General features: G+C 39.4%; 3 protein-coding genes across 3 annotated transcripts; 2 read left to right on the top strand and 1 right to left on the bottom strand.

The window, feature by feature from the left end:
- Positions 1–212: 212 nt before the first annotated feature.
- On the bottom strand, positions 213–6,008 carry LOC128369831 (oocyte zinc finger protein XlCOF6.1-like). Its single transcript, XM_053330906.1, has 5 exons — positions 6,003–6,008; positions 5,874–5,889; positions 4,808–4,916; positions 1,289–1,343; positions 213–1,168 (listed from the first exon to the last, which is right to left on the bottom strand). The coding sequence occupies exons 1-5, from the start codon at positions 6,006–6,008 to the stop codon at positions 293–295; spliced, it is 1,062 nt and encodes a 353-aa protein (XP_053186881.1). The 3' UTR covers positions 213–292.
- Positions 6,009–8,261: 2,253 nt separating this feature from the next.
- LOC128368684 (uncharacterized) lies at positions 8,262–12,446 on the top strand. Its single transcript, XM_053329545.1, has 6 exons — positions 8,262–8,304; positions 8,397–8,720; positions 9,150–9,191; positions 10,614–10,922; positions 11,055–11,129; positions 12,016–12,446. Exons 1-6 carry the CDS (start codon positions 8,262–8,264, stop codon positions 12,162–12,164), a joined length of 942 nt encoding a protein of 313 aa, XP_053185520.1. The 3' UTR covers positions 12,165–12,446.
- An 8,875-nt stretch (positions 12,447–21,321) lies between these two features.
- On the top strand, positions 21,322–25,248 carry LOC128368679 (uncharacterized). The gene is made up of 6 exons (XM_053329540.1): positions 21,322–21,376; positions 21,469–21,795; positions 22,218–22,265; positions 23,688–23,996; positions 24,129–24,203; positions 25,095–25,248. The coding sequence occupies exons 1-6, from the start codon at positions 21,334–21,336 to the stop codon at positions 25,241–25,243; spliced, it is 951 nt and encodes a 316-aa protein (XP_053185515.1). The 5' UTR covers positions 21,322–21,333; the 3' UTR covers positions 25,244–25,248.
- Positions 25,249–26,336: the final 1,088 nt, after the last annotated feature.

Genomic DNA, 26,336 nt, shown 5'->3' with positions numbered 1-26,336 from the left:
GAACATGAGGGGACAGGCTGCATGTGTGAAAAGAGCTTTAGATTGAAGGTTGCGGTCACATGACGCTTCGGTGCTCATTCAGCCAATAGAAACACGGCTGGTTAACATTAGTGAATGATGACACTACAAACTGTGACATCACTCTATTATTATATTATTATTTATTAACATCATCAGAATCGTGACTCAGCAAAGCGCGAGGAACGAAACATCATGTGATCGCAACCTTAACGATTTCGGAGCATCTCGATTCACAGACAAACAGTAAGAATCAAACACGGAGGCTTCAGGTTTAAATCGTCGGCTGTGTTTCGTTGCGTGGCGCCGGGTTGTACACGTGGATCTGAAGCGGCGGCGGCGGCTCCGTGTGGCGCTTCATGTGCTTTTTGAGCGGCGTGCTGAGCGTGAAGCCTTTGCCGCAGACGGTGCAGGTGTACGGCCGCTCGCCCGTGTGCGTCCTCCGGTGCGTCTTCATTTCATAGTTGGTGGCGAAGCCTTTGAGGCAGAAGCTGCAGCTGAACGGCTTCTCTCCGAAGTGCGTCCTGCGGTGGCGGATCATGGACGACAGGATGTTGAAGGCCTTGCCGCAGACGGGGCAGGCGTACGGCTTCTCGCCCGTGTGCGTCCTCATGTGGATCTCCATGTTGCCTTTGCGGTTGAAGCTCCTGGCGCACACGCTGCAGCTGAACGGCTTCTCGCCCGTGTGGCAGCGCGTGTGCACCGCCAGCTCCACACGCCGCCAGAAGGTTTTGCCGCAGAAGTTGCAGACGTGGACCTTGACGTGCGTCTGCAGGTGCTGCAGCAGACCGTCTCTGTCCGGCAGCTGTTTGCCGCAGACGCCGCAGATGCAGCGCTCGTCGTACGCGTGGACCTCTACGTGGTTCATCAGCGAGCCGCGGTAGCTGAACGCCACGCCGCACACCTTACAGGAGCGGGACGTCGTATTTCCTGTTGTGTCTGTGCCCTTACGCCTCCTGCCCCTCCTACCAGGAGGCACTGCCGGGGGGGGCGACTGCAGCAGAGGCGGGGCATCAGCCGGCTCAGAGGAGGAGGCGGTCGGAGGGACGTCGACCTGAGGCTGCACACTCTTACACTGCAGGCTGTAGACCAACTCTATCTGAGGAGTCTGGACTCCAGGACCGGTCCACTCTTCCTCTTCCTCCTCATCCTCCTCTTCATTCTCCTCTTCATCCTCTTCCTCCTGTTCTTCATCATCTTCATCCTCTTCATCCTCCTCCTGTTTGATGTCGGGAGGCTCCGGCTGCTGTGGCTCCGGCTGCTCCTGGACTTCGCCGAGCTGCTGAGAGCCTGCAGAGGGAGAGAGTGTGTTTGAGTCAAAGGTCCTGAGGTGAAAGTTAACAACAGAGAGAGAAATATTTGGTTGTTGACTCAAACGGGAGCTAAAACGTCTCAGTGTGAGGCTCAAACTCTGACGGACACGTTGGAGGCAATAGTCTGAAAAGTTTAGGACATAAAGTACTGTACCATATCAACTAGTTTGGCATGATCTTACATCCTTCCTTCCTTCCTTCCTTCCTACCTAACACCATATCAACTAGTTTGGCATGACCTTACATCCTTCCTTCCTTCCTTCCTTCCTTCCTTCCTTCCTACCTAACACCATATCAACTAGTTTGGCATGATCTTACATCCTTCCTTCCTTCCTTCCTTCCTTCCTTCCTTCCTACCTAACACCATATCAACTAGTTAGGCATGATCTTACATCCTTCCTTCCTTCCTTCCTTCCTTCCTTCCTTCCTACCTAACACCATATCAACTAGTTAGGCATGATCTTACACCCTTCCTTCCTTCCTTCCTTCCTTCCTTCCTACCTAACACCATATCAACTAGTTCAGCATGATCTTACACCCTTCCTTCCTTCCTTCCTTCCTTCCTTCCTTCCTACCTAACACCATATCAACTAGTTCAGCATGATCTTACAGCCTTCCTTCCTTCCTTCCTTCCTTCCTTCCTACCTAACACCATATCAACTAGTTCAGCATGATCTTACATCCTTCCTTCCTTCCTTCCTTCCTTCCTTCCTTCCTTCCTTCCTACCTAACACCATATCAACTAGTTCAGCATGATCTTACATCCTTCCTTCCTTCCTTCCTTCCTTCCGTTGGAGGCAATAGTCTGAAAAGTTTAGGACATAAAGTACTGTGCAAAAGTTTTAGGCACCACCTCTACCTGCTTCTATTTGACACATTATATTAAATATTATTAATGTTGCTGAGACATTTTATGACACTTTAAACCAGAGGTGTCAAACTCATTTACGTTCAAGGGCCATATACAGCCAAATTTGATCTCATGTGGGCCGGACCAATAAAAAAGTTTGGAAGGGAGGAAGGAAACAAGGAAGGAAAGAAGGGAAAGGTGATAGGAAGGAAAGAATGGAGGGAAGGAAAGACAAAAGGAAGGAAGGAAGGAAGGAATGAAGGAAGGAAGGAAAGAAGGAAAATGAATTAGGAAGGAAAGACAAAAGGAAGGAAGGAAGGAATGAAGGAAGGAAGGAAAGAAGGAAAAGGAATTAGGAAGGAAAGATAGGAGGAACGGAAAGACAAAAGGAAGGAAGGAAGGAAGGAAGGAAGGAAGGAAGGAAGGAAAGAAAAGGAAAGGAAAAGAAGATGAAGGAAAGATGAAAGGAAAGGAAGGACGGAGGGAAGGAAACAAAGAAGGAAAGAAGTAAGAAAGGGAGGAAGGAAAAAAGGACAGATGACAGGAGGGAAGGAAGGAAAATAAGACAGGAAGAAGAGTGGGCCGGATTGGACGCCTTGGCGGGCCGGTTCTGGCCCCCGGGCCGCATGTTTGACATCCCTGCTTTAAACCTATAGTTTACATCTCATTCTACACTTTATATTACATTACCTCTATCTGCTGTGTGCTGCTGCTGTCAGTAATAAAACCTTTACACTGCTGCCCTCTGGTGGCTGCAACAACACATTGCTTCTACTACTACTAGTCTCTGCAAAGTTTAGTTTTCATGGCACCAAATGTGTATAAAGAGTATATATTACCTATTTATATACATGTTTGATAAATTTCACATCATTTGTCAAATTTCTGCTTTTAATCCATTTAGAGAGAATATATTAGAGGATTATGGTAAAAATGTCTAAGTGGTGTAACCATAAAAACTTTGTACCAAATAATTGAACGTTGCTTAAAAACAGTAAATAGTCAATAAAACACCTTCCTTCCTTCCTTCCTTCCTTCCTTCCTTCCTTCCTTCCTTCCTACCTAACACCATATCAACTAGTTTGGCATGATCTTACATCCTTCCTTCCTACCTAACACCATATCAACTAGTGTGGCATGATCTTACATTATAACTTTTATATTAAATAAAGCTAATGGAATACTATTGTTCTAAATATTACATTTCATCTGGTTACCATGGAGACCAGGAAACATTTACATGTTTTAAATGAAGTCATTATTAGTATAAGTCCACTTAAACACACTGTAGCTGATCACATATTTAATATCTATCATTCTTTTGTGGTTACACCATTTGACATTTTCAGGAGCATTCAGTCTTTTGGTATAAAATGGGTCAAATGTGATTTCAAATCTCTCTTATTGATCTTTTTTTAATATATTGATTATATTGAACTGGGCGTAACCTCCATGATGTCTTGCTGCGGAGTTCAGTCTGAATTCAGTCCCTTCCTTCCTTCCTTCTGTCCTTCCTTCCTCCCTCCCTTCCTTCCTTCTTTCCTACCATCCTTTATTCCTTCCTTCCTTCCTTCCTTCTTTCCTACCTTCCTTCCTCCCTTCCTTCTTTCCTACCATCCTTCCTTCTATAAAACCAACAAAAATACTAAATGTACATTTTAACAAACCCGATGCTGCTTTTAAATCTAGTTTAACTGATTTATGAATTCATCATCTTATTAAACTTTATTTGTCACTGACCTGTGTACTAAACTTCGTAACTTCCAGAATAGCATCATTTTACACTCGGTTTAGTATAAAAACCTTAAACAATGTTCACAGGTGTATTTATCATCTTAGTCACGTGACGTCTAACAAGAGTATTTGAGTATTGTCTTGTTATTTTTAGTAATTGAATATCGCTAATTTGAATTTCCTGGTGATTATTTTCAGTGATGGAATAACGCTGTTTAAATAAACGCTGTAACTAACGGCGTTACTTTTCTCAGTAACGGGTAATGTAACTAATTACTATTTCCATCGTTACAACGCCGTTACGTTACTTAATTACATGAGGCACGTTACAAACTGAAGCTAATCTACTCAGCAAACCTGTTCTCATCCAACTTTGCTCTCAGCCACAAAAGACGGGAGGGGCGGGACAACAGTGATGATGATTGGTTAAGGCAGAGTAAGATTTCATGGTAAGCCAATCAGAGAGACACACACTAGCAGAAGCTGCAGCGATGGCGAGTTCGGAGGAAAAGGTTGCGTTTTTAAACAGGAAGTGCAAACACTACTTTAATCTCCTCGAGGTAAAAGGCGGGAACATACATGTGAAATGTACATTATGTATCAGAGCAACTCTGACCTAATGAAGCATCTCTCAACGGCACAAGCCACTATTAAACTAATCCTAACCCAAACACAAACACACAGACATATTTATACTTTTAAAAAAATATATATTATTTTTAAAGTAACGCTTTAGTTACTTTCCCTGGTAACTAGTTACTTTTATAATGGAGTAATTCAGTTACTAACTCAGTTACTTTTTGGGAGAAGTAACTGTAACTATAACTAATTACTTTTTAAAAGTAACGTGCCCAACACTGATTATTTGACAGTTGATATGAAATGAACTGACCTGCTGTCCTGCTGCTGGCCGTCTGGATCCAGCTCTGCAGCGTAGCGACCGCCGCCTCCCTCAGCTCTCTCTCTGTCTGCTGGACTCTCCTCCGCCTGTTCACCGCCATCTGACCCCAAAAATAACATTAGAAACACAAGGTGAGTTTCATAAGATTCATCTGCTGGTTGAAGAAACATTACAGAGGAGCCATTTGCAGAGAAATATATCCTTAGTGTGCTTGGACACATTTTTTTTTTTTTTTTTTTAAATCAGTATCTGTTACCATGGTTACCCCAGGTTGACACAACCGGCTGCAAAAAGTGTTGCTTGTGTGTGAATGTTTGGGATGATTTTTCTTCTTTTCTATCTGTGATGAACTCTCTCTCCCTCTCCCTCTCTCACTCACATACACACACACAAACACACAGTGTGACTGCTGTTATACTTTACATTTTGTATATTCACCCAGATTGCTTCTGTTTGTACCCCAAACATCTGATCTAACTATTAAACCATCTGATACATGCTTCATTATTTATTCTTCTTCCTCCTTTCCTTCCTCCCTCCCTCCTTTCCTTCCTTACCTCCTTCTCTCTTTCCTTCCTTCTTTCCTTCCTCCCTTCTCCCTTCCTCACTCCCTTCTCTTTCTTTCCTTACCTCCTTCCTTCTTTCCTCCCTGTTTATCATCCAGTCTGATAAACTGATAGTAAGAGTTTAAACATCCAATGCAGTTTAAAAGTAATCTATTAGCTAAAGTATGAATAGCTGAATAGTATTAAAAGCACTATAAGAATGTAAAGAGCTACTGTAGCTGCAGATGTTATGCAGTAATGACTGAGAGGAGACACATCCAGGTTATTATGGGATGCTTCTACTAACTAACACGGATGTCAGTGTGCAGCATGTGTGCAGCAGCAGCTTCACACTCACTCATACCTTTTTATTTAATGGGTTTACAGTTACCATGGTGATGAACACAACACGTGGCGCAGACTGTGGAAACCCGCGTGGATGTTTTTATTGGTGTAATTATTCCCGAAAACTTAAAAAAAATTAAATAAAGTTAAAAAAAAGAAAGACTCACCTGAATCCTTCACACACTACAGGAAGTAAAGCAGCTATAGTCACGTGATAAACAGGAACTACTGCTCGTATTATTTCTTCTTCTCTGAGTTTTAATGTCTGTGTGTCGCCAGCGTACGGAAGCACTTACCGCCATCTAGTGGTCCGAAACGGGAACTGCAGGTTGAAAAGGTAAATTAGATGGTTCGACCTTTTTAATCAAGGTTTCAATTGAATTCTATTGTTTTTTATTAAAGATTTTATTCTGTTTTTACTACTTGGATTACTAATTGTTTTCTTCTTCATTATCTGCCGTTTATGTCTTTCATTATTTGTACTTTTTAGTTGCAACATTCATAGCAGAACAGACAGATTCTTCAACAGCTTCTTCCCCTCACCTATGCATGAACACACAAACACACACACACACACACACACACACACACACACACACACACACACACACACACACACACACACACACACACACACACACACTGTAAAATCATCTACTGTCATTTATTGTAACAGTATAATACTGTATTTTGGATTACAGTATATGACAGTAGGATGACGGTGGGTTTTATGGTAATTTTACAGTGTATGCCAACATTTCACTGTTTATTTACAAAGTATAATAAAATCTGTTACTTTTGCTTTCAATTCCTATAAATCCCCACAAATTAAAAAAAGTAGAAAACACAAAAGAATAGACATTCAATAAAGTATTCCTGTGTTTTATTTGTCACATTTCTATTAATAAACTGACAGATTGCTGCATTACCATGACAATACAAGTGAAACAGCCCCACTCTGTCATTTATGTCACTCAGTAATGATAAGTGTAAACTGTAAAGCAAAGGTGGAAGAAGTTTATATTCTATTCAATTTCATGAATACACTGTATCTCCAAAATCCCAACAGAGGTAATCTCAGGACACTTTTCACATAGAGCAGGTCTATATTGTACTCTTTATTTTACACAGAGCCAACATTCCTCCATGAGCAGCACTTGGTGACAGCAGCAAGGAGAAACTCCACTTTAACAGGAAGAAGCCTGAAGAATATAAACTCTTTATACACATTTGGTGCCATGAAAACTAAACTTTGCAGAGACTAGTAGTAGTAGAAGCAATGTGTTGTTGCAGCCACCAGAGGGCAGCAGTGTAAAGGTTTTATTACTGACAGCAGCAGCACACAGCAGATAGAGGTAATGTAATATAAAGTGTAGAATGAGATGTAAACTTTAGGTTTAAAGTGTCATAAAATGTCTCAGCAACATTAATAATATTTAATATAATGTGTAAAATATATTATAAATATTATATAATAAAAAGAGGCAGAGTTACTTTTGGTTTTGCTCCTGGAAACAGCTGAACATGTAGACTGCTGCTGGTTGTATTTGGTACCAAACTTTTATTTAATAATCATGAATAAATATTCAGTTATTTGCAAACAGGTTGAATTTTGTCTAATGGTAGATTTTGAAATGTTATATATTATAATTTAGCATGATTATTACACCAATTAACATTTTAGTATTAGACTTAAAACTCATGAAATAAAAACATTGAGGACATAATAATGAATTGTTTTTAATACAGTTTTCTTTGGATCAAAGCATAATAACTAAAGGTTAATACATGTAATTCAAAGGTACCATATTTATATTTCAGATGATGCATGAAATAATCTTTATAATAATTTAATAATCTCAATTAAATTAATATAAGTGGAACATGTAAAGATTAAAATCACAGTTCAGGAGGAGTTTTGTGGATTTGTAGTATTTTTATCTGTTCTACAAACAACAGAGAACAATCTGTGTTGCTAAATTCACCACCAACCTGAATGTGTTTGTGGTTACATGAATGTTTTTGTGTTTTGTTTTGTCCCAGATTTTTGTTCTGCTGCCAGATTAAAATCAAGATGAAGAAAGTGAAGCACACAGAGAAACAGAGACGTGGAGGAAAACATATGATTAAAAAATAAAGAGTAAAATAATTTTAAAACAGTTGAGATAATATCAGTCCGTCTCTGCTCTCCATCACTTTCACTGTTAAACTAATATGAGTTTGTGTTTGTGCTTCTTTTAATGCAGCTGTAATGATTTTAAATATTTGAATAGAGGTGATAAATGATCACATTAACATCTGTGAACAATCAAACAGTGATGTGTCGTCCGTCTCCATGGTAACTGTGTGCAGCCTGTTGCTCCTCCACTCAGCAGAAAACCACACAGCAGCAGCAGCAGCCTTATGTGTCTGCTGCAGGGGCTGATGGGAGGTTTGAGGACCTGTTAGAAACCACGTGGCCCTCGTCTGATCACACAGCTCGTCCTTGTTTGGCCTCAGCTGCATCAGAGCGCCACTTCTCCCCAGGTTCACCAGAGGAAACACCACTGCACAAAATGCTTTTCCTCCCAGCTGCTGCTCTGTGCTGTCTGTGTTCAGGTGAGTGTTTCCAGCCAATCAGGAGCCCACAAACTCAACCTTTAACAAACACTGTCACACTGACCTTCATCTGTTTGTCTGTTTCTCTACAGCGCTGGTTGCCATGGCAGCACAGCTGATTCAGGAGGATTTAACATTGACCAGGAGAGCTGGTGAAAATGTTTCCTTCAGCTGTCGAGGAACTGAGCAGTGTGACAATAATTACCCATTTGTATGGTGGTTACAGAAGAAAGACACAGAAACATTAACTCTCATTCTTAATATTAACAAGAATACTGGTGAATTAGATAAACGTTACAATCACACTCAGAAAGATGATTTCTCAGCTGTAAATAAACCGAACGGCACTGAGTTGCAGATCCAGAGAGTTAAACTCTCACATTCAGCCACGTACTACTGTGGCTGTTATGAATTTGGTCCCCACAGTGAGAAATGAATCCTGCAGCCTGTACAAAAACCTCCAGCAGTCAAACAGTGTTAGTGACAGGAAGAGAGCAGTAAACCACAGCCCAGGTTCACATATTTCACCTGGATTTATTTATTGTTTTCACAGCTACTGATCTCCATGTAGTAAAATCATATTTTATTAAAGTTACAGACAACATGTGTCATGTGTTGGACTGATTAGAAATGTAGCAGGGTCCCGCCTCTCTCTACCTTAATAGGCTGAAATCAAGAAAAATACAACAAAAGAAGAGACAGTCATGTTGATATGAACATTAGAGAAACATATCATGGAGATGAAATATGATTCTGCTTCATAATTTGGATTATTTCACCTCAGCTGACACATTCAGCAGCAGAGAGGTTTTTGTACGACGCTTTTTCACTGTGTGTCAGGAGAGAGCCGCACCCCTTCGTTGGCCGTGGCACTAAACTGTTTGTAGGTAAGTCTAAACTTTCATTTTCCTTCAGTTGTTTTATTGAACAAGTTGAAAATGTGTTTGTAGTTTTAGTTTCTGCTGCTTCAGGCTTTACATGTTAGTTTTTTCATATTTAGTAGAGAATTCTTTCTGCAGCCATTCTTACATAAAACTAATCAATAACTCCTGAAAAGAGCTTCAAATCTCACTGCACACCACAAGTTATTCTTTATTTATGCATCACATCAAAGTTTGTTTCCAGCCAAAAAGTCTGATATCAGTAATGTTACAAATAAACAGGATTTAATCATCTCAGTGATTCAGCAGCAGCTCCTGTTTGTTAAAAACAAGATGATATATGATGTGAAACATCATTTAATAAATGTTCCTAAATGTCATTTTAGAAGCAAATAGTCAGAAATATATTGTGTGTTAAATATACAGTATATATTTGTAAATGGTAAAATGTATCTCATGATAATTGTGTTTTTATGATGATAAATATGTTTATTAGTAGAAAATATATTAATGCATGAAGGTAAAAAGAGATGAATATGTTATTATGATAAATATGATTTATAGATAAAATGTATAATTGTATCTTAATTCACATTTAATATAAATGAAATGAACTTGATGTCAAATAATGTTAAAATATTTTAGAAAATATAAATTTACATAACAAAATATATCATATCTTACATTTGATCTGATATATGTGAACATGTTGTAATTGTGTTTTATATAAAAGCTGAAACTATTTAAAAAGTAGTTAAAAGTATTGATGTATTGTGTGTCTGATTAGAGTAAAGTATATGGTGGTAAATATACTTCATATAAAACACTATAATCATTTATAAATGTAATATGAATATAATATATTTCAACCAAGTAATAAAACTATAGTTTTAATTGAACAAAGACAAATGTCATCATATTATATTATGTTACATTATATTATATTTGACATTTCTCTACATGTTGTGGTGATTGTGTTTTATATAAAACCTAAAACTGTTTTATGAAATAAATGAAATTATTGATTTATTGATTCTCTTTAAACTTAATAATCAATATGGTGGTAAATATATTTGATATAAAACATTATAATCATGAACAAATGTATTTTCTATGAGGCTGTTATGTCATGATATATGTTCAGTTTGACACATTTGATGATATTAGTAATGAATGTAGTTAAATATTGATAAAGAGTGGTACATTGTGTTTGAATCTTTCTATATGACATATGATGAGCTTCCATGATGCTTTAGTCTGATATGATTATTGGTCCAGTGTCCAGTAGATGATGTTTGTGGTGTATTGATGAGTAGTTTAGTGATCATGTAGTTTCCAGGATCAGACTGAATGCAGTGCAGTGCTGTAAGCTGCTGTTGACTGTGTGAATGTGTGTCTGTGCTGCTTGTTGCTGCTGTCAAACTTCAGATGAGCAGGTAGTGAAGCCCGTGGTGAGCGTGTATCCAGCAGCATCCAGAGCCCACCTGGAGGGGAAGAGCTCCCTGCTGTGTCTGGCCTCAGCCATGTCTCCTCCTCTGGTCCAGTTCTCCTGGAAAAGACAGAAGAAGAACGGCCCGCTGGAGGATCTGACCGCTGCTAAGTTTGAGCAGCTGGAGCTCAGAGAGCCGGGACGCAGTGCCTCCATCCTGCTGCTCCATCAGCAAGAGGACAGCACATATAAATACCGCTGCTACGTCAAGCACGAGGGGGGCACAGTGGAGGCCCAAACAGAACAAGGTAATGAAGGCTTGGTGACTGTGTTCAGCAGTGATTCAGCTTCATCTGGAGACGCTGTCAGAGAGAGCAGAGGAGCAGAGCGCTGACATTTCTCACTGCAACTCCAAACATTTGACTCCTTTTCTGTTTCAGAGGTTCCAGCTGCAGCAGCCTCCTGTCCTCCAGAGAGAGAGCCAGCAGACCTGCCAGCTCTGCAGCAAGCTGACTGTAAGATCACCTGCTGCCTCTCTGCATGCTCTGACAGCTCCAATGTCCTGCTGCAGTTAGGGCTGCATATCAGTCTGTTCACTTTCTGCTCATCATTGAAGGATTTAAACATACACTCCCTGATTCTGTTAGAGTGTCCCACAGCACAACAAGTCCCACTGAGAGCTTTCACTGCACAGGCTGACTAATAACACCTTTTGGGGGAGTGACACTACATTTTAGGCTTTGAGGGTGATATAACAAGTTTAGGGAGTCTATCTTAAAGCTGCACTAATCAATAGTTTTATATTAAGACAGAATCTAATGACTAAATGAGCTTTTTAGCCTCTTTTAGCTGCTAGTTGTGCTTTTGTGGCACATTTCCTGTCTGGTTCAGTCTCAGTGTTTCCAGCAGCAGCAGCAGCAGTTTTCTGATAAAGCCACTGTACACTACCTGCCCAGCAGCAAACAGCACACACACCATTATAAGTCAGAGATGACTTTGTTAGCTTGTTGTGGAGTTCTTCTGCTCCCAAGTGCTAAAAACTTCACATCTATAGTAACCTGTGTGTTTTTAAACAGTGTTTGGACTCTGCTTTTTATCCTTGACTGATTTTAATTGTTATAAATTGTAGTTTGAAGTTAAAAACATGAAATCAAATCCTGTGGAGGGCCCCTAAAAAGCTGGGTCCGGCCCTGACTTGTTGTATTTAATAAGGGCCTTTGAGCTGTCAGTCAAACTGTAGTGGACCCCTGTCTTCATGTAAAGCTGCTCGTCCCGTGTGGAAAAGTCCAAGTTATAGTGAAGAAAATGTGATGATATTGTGATGAAATTACCACAGTTGAAATGACTGAAACCTGTGTGTGTGTGTGTGTGTGTGTGTGTGTGTGTGTGTGTGTGTGTCAGTGCTCTTCCAGTCTCAGTGCAGGGTGCTGCTGCTCTGTGTGCTGTACACAGTGCTGATAGTGAAGAGTCTGGTGTACTGCTGTGGACTCTCTCTGCTGATGATCCTCAGAAACAAGGGACCGTCCACCAACTGCACACATGCTGACTGACTGTTTCCTGCTCGCCTTTTCTCACCATCACATCTCATCAATTCATCTCATTCATCACTTTGATCAGTCTTCATAAATGTCACTTATGACGTGTTGTGCTTGTTTTTACATTTTCTCTCTTTATGCACAAGTTAGATACAGTTGTGCTAAATATATAAATACATATATACTCATATATATTTACAAATCAAATCTTAACAGTTACTTTTTTAGCTTTGGTTTGTTTTGTTTCCAACTATAAACTTTGATTTGTATTGTAGGAAATATAAAAATAAATGTAGAAAATATAACTCAGTTTTTTAGTATTTTTCAAACCTTTATTGTGTTTATTGTTTTGTGTTTAATGATTTCTGCAAAGTTAGATTTGTCTTTTTATTTCATAACTGTGATATTTTCAATAAACTGTAACATCGTTTTATTTGGTTTTGTTGGTTTTTCTTCTAAATGTGTGTCTCTGAATTGATTTTGATGCAAAATGCCCCCAAAATATAGAGATTTACAAATAAAGTCTCAACAGTTAATTAATATATAATTTTATATTAAATTAACTAAAGTCTTATGATTCTCTACTTCATTTACAATATAGAGTTACTTCTAAATATATAATGAATAAAAGTAGAATTAAATAATAACATTGTTTAAATATTGTTAATTTGTATTATTTAATTTCTATTTAATAATTTTAAATGTTTTTAATCCTGCAACACATTATATAATTGTCCTTTTAAAGTAGATAATCTCTATAATCGATTCATGTATAAATAAGTAAAGACAAGCTAATATAAACATATAGATATTAAATATAAGCATGTAGTTGTGGTGTGAGAACAGGTTTGATGATGGTTCCCCGATTATTTAGGTTGCACATTGATCATCTTTTATAATTATTTCAGTGTGGATGTACAACTCTACGCTGATAACACTGTTGTTTAAACACATGATAAAACAGCACAGAGCTGCTTTGAAACTACAGCTGTTATTAAACTGATCACACAACAGCTTCATTAGTCTGTGCTGAAGTCTGAATGTTGTCAAAATGATGGGTGTGTTTTTATTTATTTATTATCTAAATCACTAAAATATTGATTAGCTCTTGTAGTTTTATCCAGAACAAATTGTGTGTGCATTTACATAAAATATGACGATAAGAAAACTCAGTTTATTGAGATTAATACGACACACATAAATACAAAAGTGATTCAGTGTAGAAAACATGACTTGTTTATTTCAGTGGTTTCTATTTGTGTCTCAGTTTGGTTTGTGTTCTGATTGATGATAACAAACACAGGATGTTTCTTTTTAAACTTTGCAGAGAGGCAGTGAATGTTAAAAATGTTCTTACAGTGTGAATTTAAACAGTCTGCAGGCAGAAAGAGCTCAATCATAAGCACAGGAGAAGAGAAGTGTTTTTGTAGTGTTTGTAAGCTTATCAACCGTAGCAAACAGAGTACGAGTGTTGTTGATGTTCTTATTAATAATTTCAGAAAAGTGTCGCTGTCTAGCTTTGAGTAACTCATAGTTAAAATTACAAAGACTTTGTTTGTAGAGGTCAAGGTGAATTTGAAGTTTAGTTTTTCTCCACTTACGCTCTGCTTTCCTGCATTCTGTTTTTAAAGCCTTTACCATCATAGTGTTCCTCCATGATGTTAAAGCCTTTACCATCGTAGTGTTCCTCCATGATGTTTTGCTGCTCAAGGTCTTTTTAGTTTTAATAGGTGCAACAGCATCCATGACATTTAAGATTTTCCAGTTAAATTTATCCAGGAGTTCATCAAATGACTCTGCACTCACAGTTGGTGACATAGCTGTTATAAAACTGATCACACAGCAGCTTAATTAGTCTGTGCTGAAGTCAAAATCGCTCTACTCTCTCTAACTTTACACATTCATCAAAAACACAGCAAACATATTTGTACTAAAGTTGTGCCTAGTTATAGTTTAAATCAACATTGCATTCTTAATCTGTTTCATTTTTACTCAAAGCACAATATTCAGATGCAAATGTCACCATACACGTAATTAAAAGTGTCATTTGGCCGATTCTTGTAATGATCAACAAAACTAGTCATCCAAATGTCATCTGTGGTACAATCATGTGACGCTGCCTTTTGCCTCAACACACTTAAGAGCAAACTCATTTTAACTATAGTATCTCTTGTGAGTACAAATACAACTTTCTTTGAACATTCCTTAAGATGCATATTAGTTAACCTCTATACAGCTTCTTCAGCACACACACATCTCTGTTATGTATATAAACACTGCCTAGACTTCTCAAGGCCTATTTTGCACTAACGTTCCCGTCCTTTGATGCTTCTCTATGGGCATTAGTCAGCAACAATCCTATCTCTCTTTCTGCCTTCGACATGTAAGAAATAATGTAAATAACACACGCATAAGCATAACGAACAAACTGTACATCTGAATTTACATTCCAACTTTTCAATAGTGGCTTGATATACTGATTTCACAAACTTCATTAACCTGGGTCTGGGGTCCCATGAGGGTCTGAGGGCCCCTGAGAGTCTGTAGGCCCCTTGACGTATGGAGGCCCTCAATGGTCTGGGGGGCCCTGAGGATCTGAAGGCTCCTGAGAATCTGAAGGCTCCTGAGAGTCTGGGGGCTCCTGAGTGTATTTGGGTCCCTGAGGATCTGAGGGCTCCTGAGAGTCTGGGGGCTCCTGAGGGTCTTTGGGCCCATGAGGGTCTGAGGGCCCCTGAGAGTCTGAAGGCCCCTGATGTATGGAGCCCCCCAAGGGTCTGAGGGCCCCTGAGAGTCTGGAGGCCCCCAAGGGTCTGAGGGCCCCTGAGAGTCTGGGGGCCCCTGAGTGTCTGAGGGCCCCCTCAATTTCATTCCCGTCCTTTGATGCTTCTCTATGGGCATTAGTCAGCAACAATCCTATCTCTCTTTCTGCCTTCGACATGTAAGAAATAATGTAAATAACACACGCATAAGCATAACGAACAAACTGTACATCTGAATTTACATTCCAACTTTTCAATAGTGGCTTGATATACTGATTTCACAAACTTCATTAATCTGGGTCTGTGGGCCCATGAGGGTCTGAGGGCCCCTGAGAGTCTGGAGGCCCCTGACGTATAGAGGCCCCCAATGGTTCGGGGGCCCCTGAGAATCTTAAGGCTCCTGAGAGTCTGGGGGCTCCTGAGTGTCTGCGGGACCCTGAGAGTCTGGAGGCCCCTAATGTATGGAGGCCCCCAAGGGTCTGAGGGCCCCTTTGAGTCTGGAGGCCCCTAAGGGTCTGAGGGCCCCTGACTGTCTGGGGGCACCTGAGTGTCTGAGGGTCCCCTGAGTTTCATTCCCGTCCTTTGATGCTTCTCTATGGGCATTAGTCAGCAACAATCCTATCTCTCTTTCTGCCTTCGACATGTAAGAAATAATGTAAATAACACACGCATAAGCATAACCAACAAACTGTACATCTGAATTTACATTCCAACTTTTCAATAGTGGCTTGATATACTGATTTCACAAACTTCATTAACCTGGGTCTGGGGGCCTCTAAGAGTCTGGATGCCCATGAGGGTCTGAGGGCCCCTGAGCGCTTGGAGGCCTCTGATGTATTGAGGCCCCTAAGGGTCTCTGGGCCTCGAGGGTCTTAGGGCCCCTGAGGTTCTGGGGGTCCCTAAGGGTCTGGAGTCCCCTAAGGGTCTGGTGGCCGTGAGAGTCTGGAGTCCCCTGAGGGTCTGGGGGCCTCTGACATCTGTGGGCCCATGAGGTTCTGGGGGCCCCTAAGAGTCTGGGGGCCCCTGAGAGTCTTGGATCCTCTGAGGTTATGGGGACCCCTGAAAGTCTGTGGGCCCCTGAGGTTCTGGAGGCCCACTAAGGGTCTGGTGTCCCCTCAGAGTCTGGAGGACCCTGAGGGTCTGGGGAACTCTGAGAGTCTGTGGGCCCCTAGCTAAAAGTTTATATGCAGCCTCAAAAGAAAGTTGAATAATCCCTAAAGTTTCAAAGAAAGCTTTGAAGCCATCATTGCTGTTGTTCTCACTGCTGCGTGCTCTCTCTTCATATGATTTGAATCTTTCTCACCCTGTTTACATGTTCATGCTGCAGAATTATCAGTCTGCCACAGTACAGACTGTGGGAGCTGAGCAGACTGCAGGAGTTTGAACGTCTCCCTTTATTTAATTATGTCAGTTTCTCAGCTCTGAGTTTAGTATTTGAGCTGCTTCTCTCACAGATTAATAACACAAATTAAAACTGAGGCAGGGAGCACTGAGTTCATACTGAAGTTCCTGGAACGATTCTTTAAGCAGAGTGGATGGTTGTAACCGTCATTGTGTTATTAAAGTGAAAAACCACAGTGAACAGTGTGGAGGCTGCTGAGCAGAAACCCACACGGCCCATCTGCTGCAGGAAAGGAAGTGTTGATTCGCTGTCAACAATAACCGCAGAGAACAGGAAACTTACAAGATTTAACAGTTAACAGATAATTGAATAAAAGGTGAAATTTTGGTGTAATTTCCTTTATAAATGTAGAGTTTGGCAACCCATCTGATTCTGTCCCTAAGAGTCTTGGGGTCCCTGAGGGTCTGAGTGCCCCTTAGAGTCTGGGGGTCTCTGAGGGTATAGGGGCCTATAAGAGTGTTTGGGCTCATGAAGGTCTGGGTCCCCTGAGAATCTGAGGGCCCCCGAGGGTCTGGGGTCCCACATTCCCCTGCTGGTGATCCAAAACACAGTCCGAACTGATTTGTAGTTTCACACAATTCATCTGTTAGAAAGTGTTAAATATGTGTGCAGACAGACGGCGCCCCCTGCTGGTCAGAAATCACACAGCACAGACAGAAAACACAGGAACACTTTATTCAGCAGATTCTTTTTTATTCAAATGTCCTGAAAAATATTCAGAATCATTTGCAGAAATATAAGTGATCATTTTAAGGACATTTACAGAGAGGATTGTGCAATTTGGTACAAATTATAAGAAATAACACAAGTTGCTTTAATTGATAAGAGATGATTCATCTTAACTCAGTTCATACTGAATAGTTTAATATTATTGTTATATTAATTATTAACATTAATTTACAAAAATCTGTCATATTTAACAATTTATTAACAAACAGAAAATAGTTTTCAGTTTGTACTTTTATGTGTTGAACTACATCTTATGGCGCTTTTCCACTACACAGGTCCAGCACGACTCGACTCGTTTTTTTGCGTTTCCACTAGGGATAGTACCTTTTACCTCATACCTGGTACTTTTTTAGTACCTGCTCTGCTGAGGTTACAAGCGAGCCGAGCCGATACTAAATGTGACGTCGACAGACTGCCGGCCACTGATTGGTCAGAAGAGTTGTCGATGGAAGAGCCGTCCCACACAAGAATCAAACCCGGCATTTTTAAATACCCGTCCATCTGGTCCGTGAAGAGTCACTCTCATTTCATCTGTCCATAAAACCTTTGAAAAATCTGTCTTCAGATATTTCTTGGCCCAGTCTTGACGTTTCAACTTATGAGTCTTGTTCAATGGTGGTCATATTTCAGCCTTCCTTATCTGGGCCATGTCTCTGAGCACTGAACACCTTGTACTTCAGGACACTCCAGGTAGGTTGCATTTCTGGAATATGGAGGTTAATGGGTTCCTGGTAACTTCACGTTTAATTCTTCTCAAGTCTTTTTCAGTTCATTTGCGTCTTTTTTTCTCCACACGTTTCTTGCTATCCTGTTGACTATTTGCAACAAAACATTTGATTGTTTGGTGATCATGCCTCAATAACGTAGCTACTTCAAGAGTGCTGCATCCCTCTTAAAGGCATTTTACAAGTTCTCAATTTTCAGAGTCTGTTAGAGCTCTTTTTTGGTAAATTTTTCCTGAGGTAAAGAAGCTGCCTGATAATTATACACACCTTGATATAGGGTGTTGATCACGTTAGGCCACACCCTCCCTCATTACACAAATACACATCACCTGATAATGCTTAAATCCAATTAGTATTTACGTTTATATAGCTTGGAGTTGGAAAATATGCATGCAAATGAAGATAAGGTCAAAATACTCACTTGCTTAATAATTGTGCATGCAGTATATATACTCTTTATACACATTTGGTGCCATGAAAACTAAACTTTGCAGAGACTAGTATTAGTAGAAGCAATGTGTTGTTACAGCCACCAGAGGGCAGCAGTGTAAAGGTTTTATTACTGACAGCAGCAGCACACAGCAGATAGAGGTAATGTAATATAAAGTGTAGAATGGGATGTAAACTATAGGTTTAAAGTGTCATAAAATGTCTCAGCAACATTAATAATATTTAATATAATGTTTGAAATATATTATAAATATTATATAATAAAAAGAGGCAGAGTTACTTTTGGTTTTGCTCCTGGAAACAGCTGAACATGTAGACTGCTGCTGGTTGTATTTGGTACCAAACTTGTATTTAATAATCATGAATAAATATTCAGTTATTTGCAAACAGGTTGAATTTTGTCTAATGGTAGATTTTGTAAAATTAGAATTATAATTACATTTTATGATTAAACCAGTTAATATTAGTGCGTCTTATACACCAGTGTGTCCTATTCACCTTTAAAATACAGAGAGAGGTTGGATCTGCATATGATTCTAGGTATGTAAAAGGCTCCACACTAAGAACAGTAACTCTTGGCCTACATCTTCCTCTAGCTCTCCGCTCACCAGTTTCATATTGCCAACTGTCTCTGAAATAAGTGGTCTCATTCATAAATCCAAGCCATCTACCTGCCAGTTGGTCCCACTACCTACCCACCTGGTCAAAAGCTGCCTACCTGCCCTGTCCGCGTTAATAACTGACATCATTCATTCCTCAGTGACCTCTGGTGTTGTTCCACCATCACTAAAGACTGCTGCAATAACACCAACACTCAAGAAACCTGGCGCCGATCCTAATGACTTGAACAACTTCCGTCCCATCTCTAACTTGCCATTTCTCTCCAAAATACTAGAAAGAACGGTTGCAGCTCAGATTCACACCCATCTGTCTGACAACAACCTCTATGAACAATTTCAGTCAGGCTTCCGTCCCCTCCACAGCACCGAGACAGCCCTAGTGAAAATCACAAACGACCTCTTGATGGCATCTGACTCTGGACTTCTATCCATTCTGGTTCTCCTCGACCTGAGTGCAGCCTTTGACACCGTCTCTCATGGCATCCTCCTGGACAGATTAGCCTCCATTGGAATCACTGACATCCCTTTGGCTTGGTTCACATCATATCTCTCTGGCCGCACACAGTTTGTTCAAATCAAAAACCTAAGATCCGGCTCCTCTCCAGTCTCTAGCGGTGTTCCTCAGGGCTCTGTCCTTGGCCCCCTCCTGTTCATTATTTATCTTCTGCCTCTTGGTCACATTCTCAGGAAATTTGACATACAATTCCACTGTTACGCCGATGATACCCAACTCTATCTTTCCACTAAGCCTACTTCCACTCTGCCACCCACAGCTCTATCCGACTGCTTACTGGAAATTAAATCATGGCTCTCACAAAATTTTCTTAAACTTAACAGTGAAAAAACTGAGGTCCTCCTCATCGGTACCAGATCAACCTTAGCAACACTCAACACTTTCTCCATGTCCATCGACAATTCCACTGTTCCGCCATCCCCCCAAGTAAAGAGCCTGGGTGTCATCCTGGACAGCACACTATCTTTTGAAGCCCACATCAATAACGTTACTCGGTCTGCATACTTCCATCTACGTAACATCAATCGTCTCCGTCCCTCACTTTCACCAACCTGCACCGCCATCCTGGTAAACACCCTGATCACATCCCGTCTGGACTACTGTAACTCTCTCCTCTTTGGTCTTCCACGGAAATCTCTACACAAACTCCAACTTGTACAGAACGCAGCCGCTCGTATCATAACCAGAACGCCCTTTATTGAACACATCACTCCTGCCTTGCAGCAACTTCACTGGCTCCCTATCAAATCCTGCACTGACTTTAAGATTCTACTCCTCACGTTCAAGATCCTTCATAACCTGGCTCCATCATATCTCTCTGAACTTATTCACATCTACACACCTTCACGAACTCTCTGATCCTCCTCTGCCAACCAGCTCTTCGCTCCATCTGCCAACTTAACCACCATGGGGTCAAGAGCTTTCAGCCGATCAGCCCCCCGCCTATGGAACTCTCTCCCACCTGACATTCGCACTTCAGACTCTGTCCTCACCTTTAAATCCCGCCTGAAAACCCACCTTTTCAGAGTGGCGTACTCTATCTCCCATTAACCATGCAATCTTCATTCTTGTTTATTTATTATATTAATGCACTTTGAAGTCACGTTCATATTTATTTATTTCTTTTTTCTTTTTTTTTCTTTATTTATATTTTCTTCTTCTTTCTTCTTTATCTCTGCACTAAATGTCACCTGATTTGTATTTTTGGATGTACTGTTGTGTGTTATATGTGCCTTGTAAGGTGACCTTGAGTGCTTTGAAAGGCGCCTTTAAATAAAATGCATTATTATTATTATTATTATTAACTATAACAATGACTATAATTATAAACATAATGATGTGAGCGTCCACACTTATAAATTATAACATCCTGTAAACGCGCTCCAGCTGTTTCAGCAGCTAATGAAAAGAGACTATTGATGACCTGTTAATGCTGTATGCTGTACGGGAAAATGGTTGTATGTTGATCAGAAGTATCTCAGACACTAGCTGCTGTGATGTTTCAGTATTTACAGACCAAACTGATGTTGTAGTGCAACTCTGGTGCAGTAGTCTATTTGTGCACAGTGAGCACACAGCTACACACTGTATTAAATATATAAAGATACTGTATTAAATATATAAAGTTACTGTATTAAATATGTAAAGTTACTGTATTAAATATATAAAGTTACTGTATTAAATATATAAAGTTACTATATAAAATATATAAAGTATTCGTATTATTATTGAGAATATTGAAACCTGTCAGATGATGAAGGAAATTGAATGAACTGATTGATCTAAATGAAATAAATAATGAGAAAACCACACAGCAGCAGCAGCAGCAGCCTTATGTGTCTGCTGCAGGGGCTGATGGGAGGTTTGAGGACCTGTTAGAAACCACGTGGCCCTCGTCTGATCTCACAGCTCGTCCTTGTTTGGCCTCAGCTGCATCAGAGCGCCACTTCTCCCCAGGTTCACCAGAGGAAACACCACTGCACAAAATGCTTTTCCTCCCAGCTGCTGCTCTGTGCTGTCTGTGTTCAGGTGAGTGTTTCCAGCCAATCAGGAGCCCACAAACTCAACCTTTAACAAACACTGTCACACTGACCTTCATCTGTGTGTCTGTTTCTCTACAGCGCTGGTTGCCATGGCAGCACAGCTGATTCAGGAGGATTTAACATTGACCAGGAGAGCTGGTGAAAATGTTTCCTTCAGCTGTCGAGGAACTGACCAGTGTGGCAATACTAAAAGCCCATATGTCGTCTGGTTCCAGAAGAAAGACACAGAAACATTCAAACCAATTCTTTTTATTAACAGGATTACTGGTGACTTAGATAAAAGTTTCAATCACACTCAGAAAGATGATTTCTCAGCTGTAAATACACAGAACGGCAGTGAGTTGCAGATCCAGACAGTTAAACTCTCACATTCAGCCACCTACTACTGTTACTGTCGGATATTTGGTCCCCACAGTGAGAAATGAATCCTGCAGCCTGTACAAAAACCTCCAGCAGTCAAACAGTGTTAGTGACAGGAAGAGAGCAGTAAACCACAGCCCAGGTTCACATATTTCACCTGGATTTATTTATTGTTTTCACAGCTACTGATCTCCATGTAGTAAAATCATATTTTATTAAAGTGACAGACAACATGTATCATGTGTTGGACTGATTAGAAATGTAGCAGGATCCTGTCTCTCTCTACCTTAATAAGCTGAAATCAAGAAAAATACAACAAAAGAAGAGACAGTCATGTTGATATGAACATTAGAGAAACACATCATGGAGATGAAATATGATTCTGCTTCATAATTTGGATTATTTCACCTCAGCTGACACATTCAGCAGCAGAGAGGTTTTTGTACGACGCTTTTTCACTGTGTCAGACACAAAGGGGAACAGGACCTTTGGCTCTGGCACTAAACTGTTTGTAGGTAAGTCTAAACTTTCATTTTCCTTCAGTTGTTTTATTGAACAAGTTGAAAATAAAATGTGTTTGTAGTTTTAGTTTCTGCTGCTTCAGGCTTTACATGTTAGTTTTTTCATATTTAGTAGAGAATTCTTTCTGCAGCCATTCTTACATAAAACTAATCAATAACTCCTGAAAAGAGCTTCAAATCTCACTGCACACCACAAGTTATTCTTTATTTATGCATCACATCAAAGTTTGTTTCCAGCCAAAAAGTCTGATATCAGTAATGTTACAAATAAACAGGATTTAATCATCTCAGTGATTCAGCAGCAGCTCCTGTTTGTTAAAAACAAGATGATATATGATGTGAAACATCATTTAATAAATGTTCCTAAATGTCATTTTAGAAGCAAATAGTCAGAAATATATTGTGTGTTAAATATACAGTATATATTTGTAAATGGTGAAATGTATCTCATGATAATTGTGTTTTTATGATGATAAATATGTTTATTAGTAGAAAATATATTAATGCATGAAGGTAAAAAGAGATGAATATGTTATTATGATAAATATAATTTATAGATAAAATGTATAATTGTATCTTAATTCACATTTAATATAAATGAAATGAACGTGATGTCAAATAATGTTAAAATATTTTAGAAAATATAAATTTACATAACAAAATATATCATATCTTATATTTGATCTGATATATGTGAACATGTTGTAATTGTGTTTTATATAAAAGCTGAAACTATTTAAAAAGTAGTTAAAAGTATTGATGTATTGTGTGTCTGATTAGAGTAAAGTATATGGTGGTAAATATACTTCATATAAAACACTATAATCATTTATAAATGTAATATGAATATAATATATGTGAACCAAGTAATAAAACTATAGTTTTAATTTAACAAAGACAAATGTCATCATATTATATTATGTTACATTATATTATATTTGACATTTCTCTACATGTTGTGGTGATTGTGTTTTATATAAAACCTAAAACTGTTTTATGAAATAAATGAAATTATTGATATATTGATTCTCTTTAAACTTAATAATCAATATGGTGGTAAATATATTTGATATAAAACATTATAATCATGAACAAATGTATTTGTGGCTGTTATGTCATGATATATGTTCAGTTTGACACATTTTATGATATTAGTAATGAATGTAGTTAAATATTGATAAAGAGTGGTACATTGTGTTTGAATCTTTCTATATGACATATGATGAGCTTCCATGATGCTTTAGTCTGATATGATTATTGATCCAGTGTCCAGTAGATGATGTTTGTGGTGTATTGATGAGTAGTTTAGTGATCATGTAGTTTCCAGGATCAGACTGAATGCAGTGCAGTGCTGTAAGCTGCTGTTGACTGTGTGAATGTGTGTCTGTGCTGCTTGTTGCTGCTGTCAAACTTCAGATGAGCAGGTAGTGAAGCCCGTGGTGAGCGTGTATCCAGCAGCATCCAGAGCCCACCTGGAGGGGAAGAGCTCCCTGCTGTGTCTGGCCTCAGCCATGTCTCCTCCTCTGGTCCAGTTCTCCTGGAAAAGACAGAAGATGAACGGCCAGCTGGAGGATCTGACCCCTGCTGAGTTTGAGCAGCTGGAGCTCAGAGAGCCGGGACGCAGCGCCTCCATCCTGCTGCTCCATCAGCAAGAGGACAGCACATATAAATACCGCTGCTACGTCAAGCACGAGGGGGGCACAGTGGAGGCCCAAACAGAACAAGGTAATGAAGGCTTGGTGACTGTGTTCAGCAGTGATTCAGCTTCATCTGGAGACGCTGTCAGAGAGAGCAGAGGAGCAGAGCGCTGACATTTCTCACTGCAACTCCAAACATTTGACTCCTTTTCTGTTTCAGAGGTTCCAGCTGCAGCAGCCTCCTGTCCTCCAGAGAGAGAGCCAGCAGACCTGCCAGCTCTGCAGCAAGCTGACTGTAAGATCACCTGCTGCCTCTCTGCATGCTCTGACAGCTCCAATGTCCTGCTGCAGTTAGGGCTGCATATCAGTCTGTTCACTTTCTGCTCATCATTGAAGGATTTAAACATACACTCCCTGATTCTGTTAGAGTGTCCCACAGCACAACAAGTCCCACTGAGAGAGCTTTCACTGCAGAGGCTGACTAATAACACCTTTTGGGGGAGCGACACTACATTTTAGGCTTTGAGGGTGATATAACAAGTTTAGGGAGTCTATCTTAAAGCTGCACTAATCAATAGTTTTATATTAAGACAGAATCTAATGACTAAATGAGCTTTTTAGCCTCTTTTAGCCGCTAGTTGTGGTTTTGTGGCACATTTCCTGTCTGGTTCAGTCTCAGTGTTTCCAGCAGCAGCAGCAGCAGTTTTCTGATAAAGCCACTGTACACTACCTGCCCAGCAGCAAACAGCACACACACCATTATATGTCAGAGATGACTTTGTTAGCTTGTTGTGGAGTTCTTCTGCTCCCAAGTGCTAAAAACTTCACATCTATAGTAACCTGTGTGTTTTTAAACAGTGTTTGGACTTTGCTTTTTATCCTTGACTGATCTGATTTTAATTGTTATAAATTGTAGTTTGAAGTTGAAAACATGAAATCAAATCCTGTGGAGGGCCCCTAAAAAGCTGGGTCCGGCCCTGACTTGTTGTATTTAATAAGGGCCTTTGAGCTGTCAGTCAAACTGTAGTGGACCCCTGTCTTCATGTAAAGCTGCTTGTCCCGTGTGGAAAAGTCCAAGTTATAGTGAAGAAAATGTGATGAAATGTTGAACTGACTGAAACCTGTGTGTGTGTGTGTGTGTGTGTGTGTGTGTGTGTGTGTGTGTGTGTGTGTGTGTGTGTGTCAGTGCTCTTCCAGTCTCAGTGCAGGGTGCTGCTGCTCTGTGTGCTGTACACAGTGCTGATAGTGAAGAGTCTGGTGTACTGCTGTGGACTCTCTCTGCTGATGATCCTCAGAAACAAGGGACCGTCCACCAACTGCACACATGCTGACTGACTGTTTCCTGCTGGCCTTTTCTCACCATCACATCTCATCAATTCATCTCATTCATCACTTTGATCAGTCTTCATAAATGTCACTTATGACGTGTTGTGCTTGTTTTTACATTTTCTCTCTTTATGCACAAGTTAGATACAGTTGTGCTAAATATACAAATACATATATATTCATATATATTTACAAATCAAATCTTAACAGTTACTTTTTTAGCTTTGGTTTCTTTTGTTTCCAACTATAAACTTTGATTTGTATTGTAGGAAATATAAAAATAAATGTAGAAAATATAACTCAGTTTTTTAGTATTTTTCAAACCTTTATTGTGTTTATTGTTTTGTGTTTAATGAATTCTGCAAAGTTAGATTTGTATTTTTAATTCATAACTGTGATATTTTCAATAAACTGTAACATCGTTTTATTTGGTTTTGTCTGATTTTCTTCTAAATTTGTGTCTCTGAATTGATTTTGATGCAAAATGCCCCCAAAATATAGAGATTTGCAAATAAAGTCTCAATAGTTAATTAATATATAATTTTATATTAAATAAACTACAGTCTTATGATTCTCTACTTAATTTACAATATAGAGTTACATCTAAATATATAATGAATAAAAGTAGAATTAAATAATAATATTATTTAAATATTGTTAATTTGAATTGTTTCATTTTTATTTAATTAATCATTTTAAATGTTTTTAATATAATTGTCATTTTAAAGTATATAATCTCTATAATCTATTTATGTATAAATAAGTAAAGACAAGCTAATATAAACATATAGATATTAAATATAAGCATGTAGTTGTGGTGTGAGAACAGGTTTGATGATGGTTCCCTGATTATTTAGGTTGCACATTGATCATCTTTTATAATTATTTCAGTGTGGATGTACAACTCTACGCTGATAACACTGTTGTTTAAACACATGATAAAACAGCACAGAGCTGCTTTGAAACTACAGCTGTTATTAAACTGATCACACAGCAGCTTCATTAGTCTGTGCTGAAGTCTGAATGTTGTCAAAATGATGGGTGTGTTTTTATTTATTTATTATCTAAATCACTAAAATATTGATTAGCTCTTGTAGTTTTA

The sequence above is a fragment of the Scomber japonicus genome, chromosome 12 (genome assembly GCF_027409825.1).
Source record: "Scomber japonicus isolate fScoJap1 chromosome 12, fScoJap1.pri, whole genome shotgun sequence".
NCBI lineage: Eukaryota > Metazoa > Chordata > Actinopteri > Scombriformes > Scombridae > Scomber > Scomber japonicus.
Note: the sequence above shows the minus strand (reverse complement) of the source record. Positions and strands in the feature narration are given on the sequence as shown.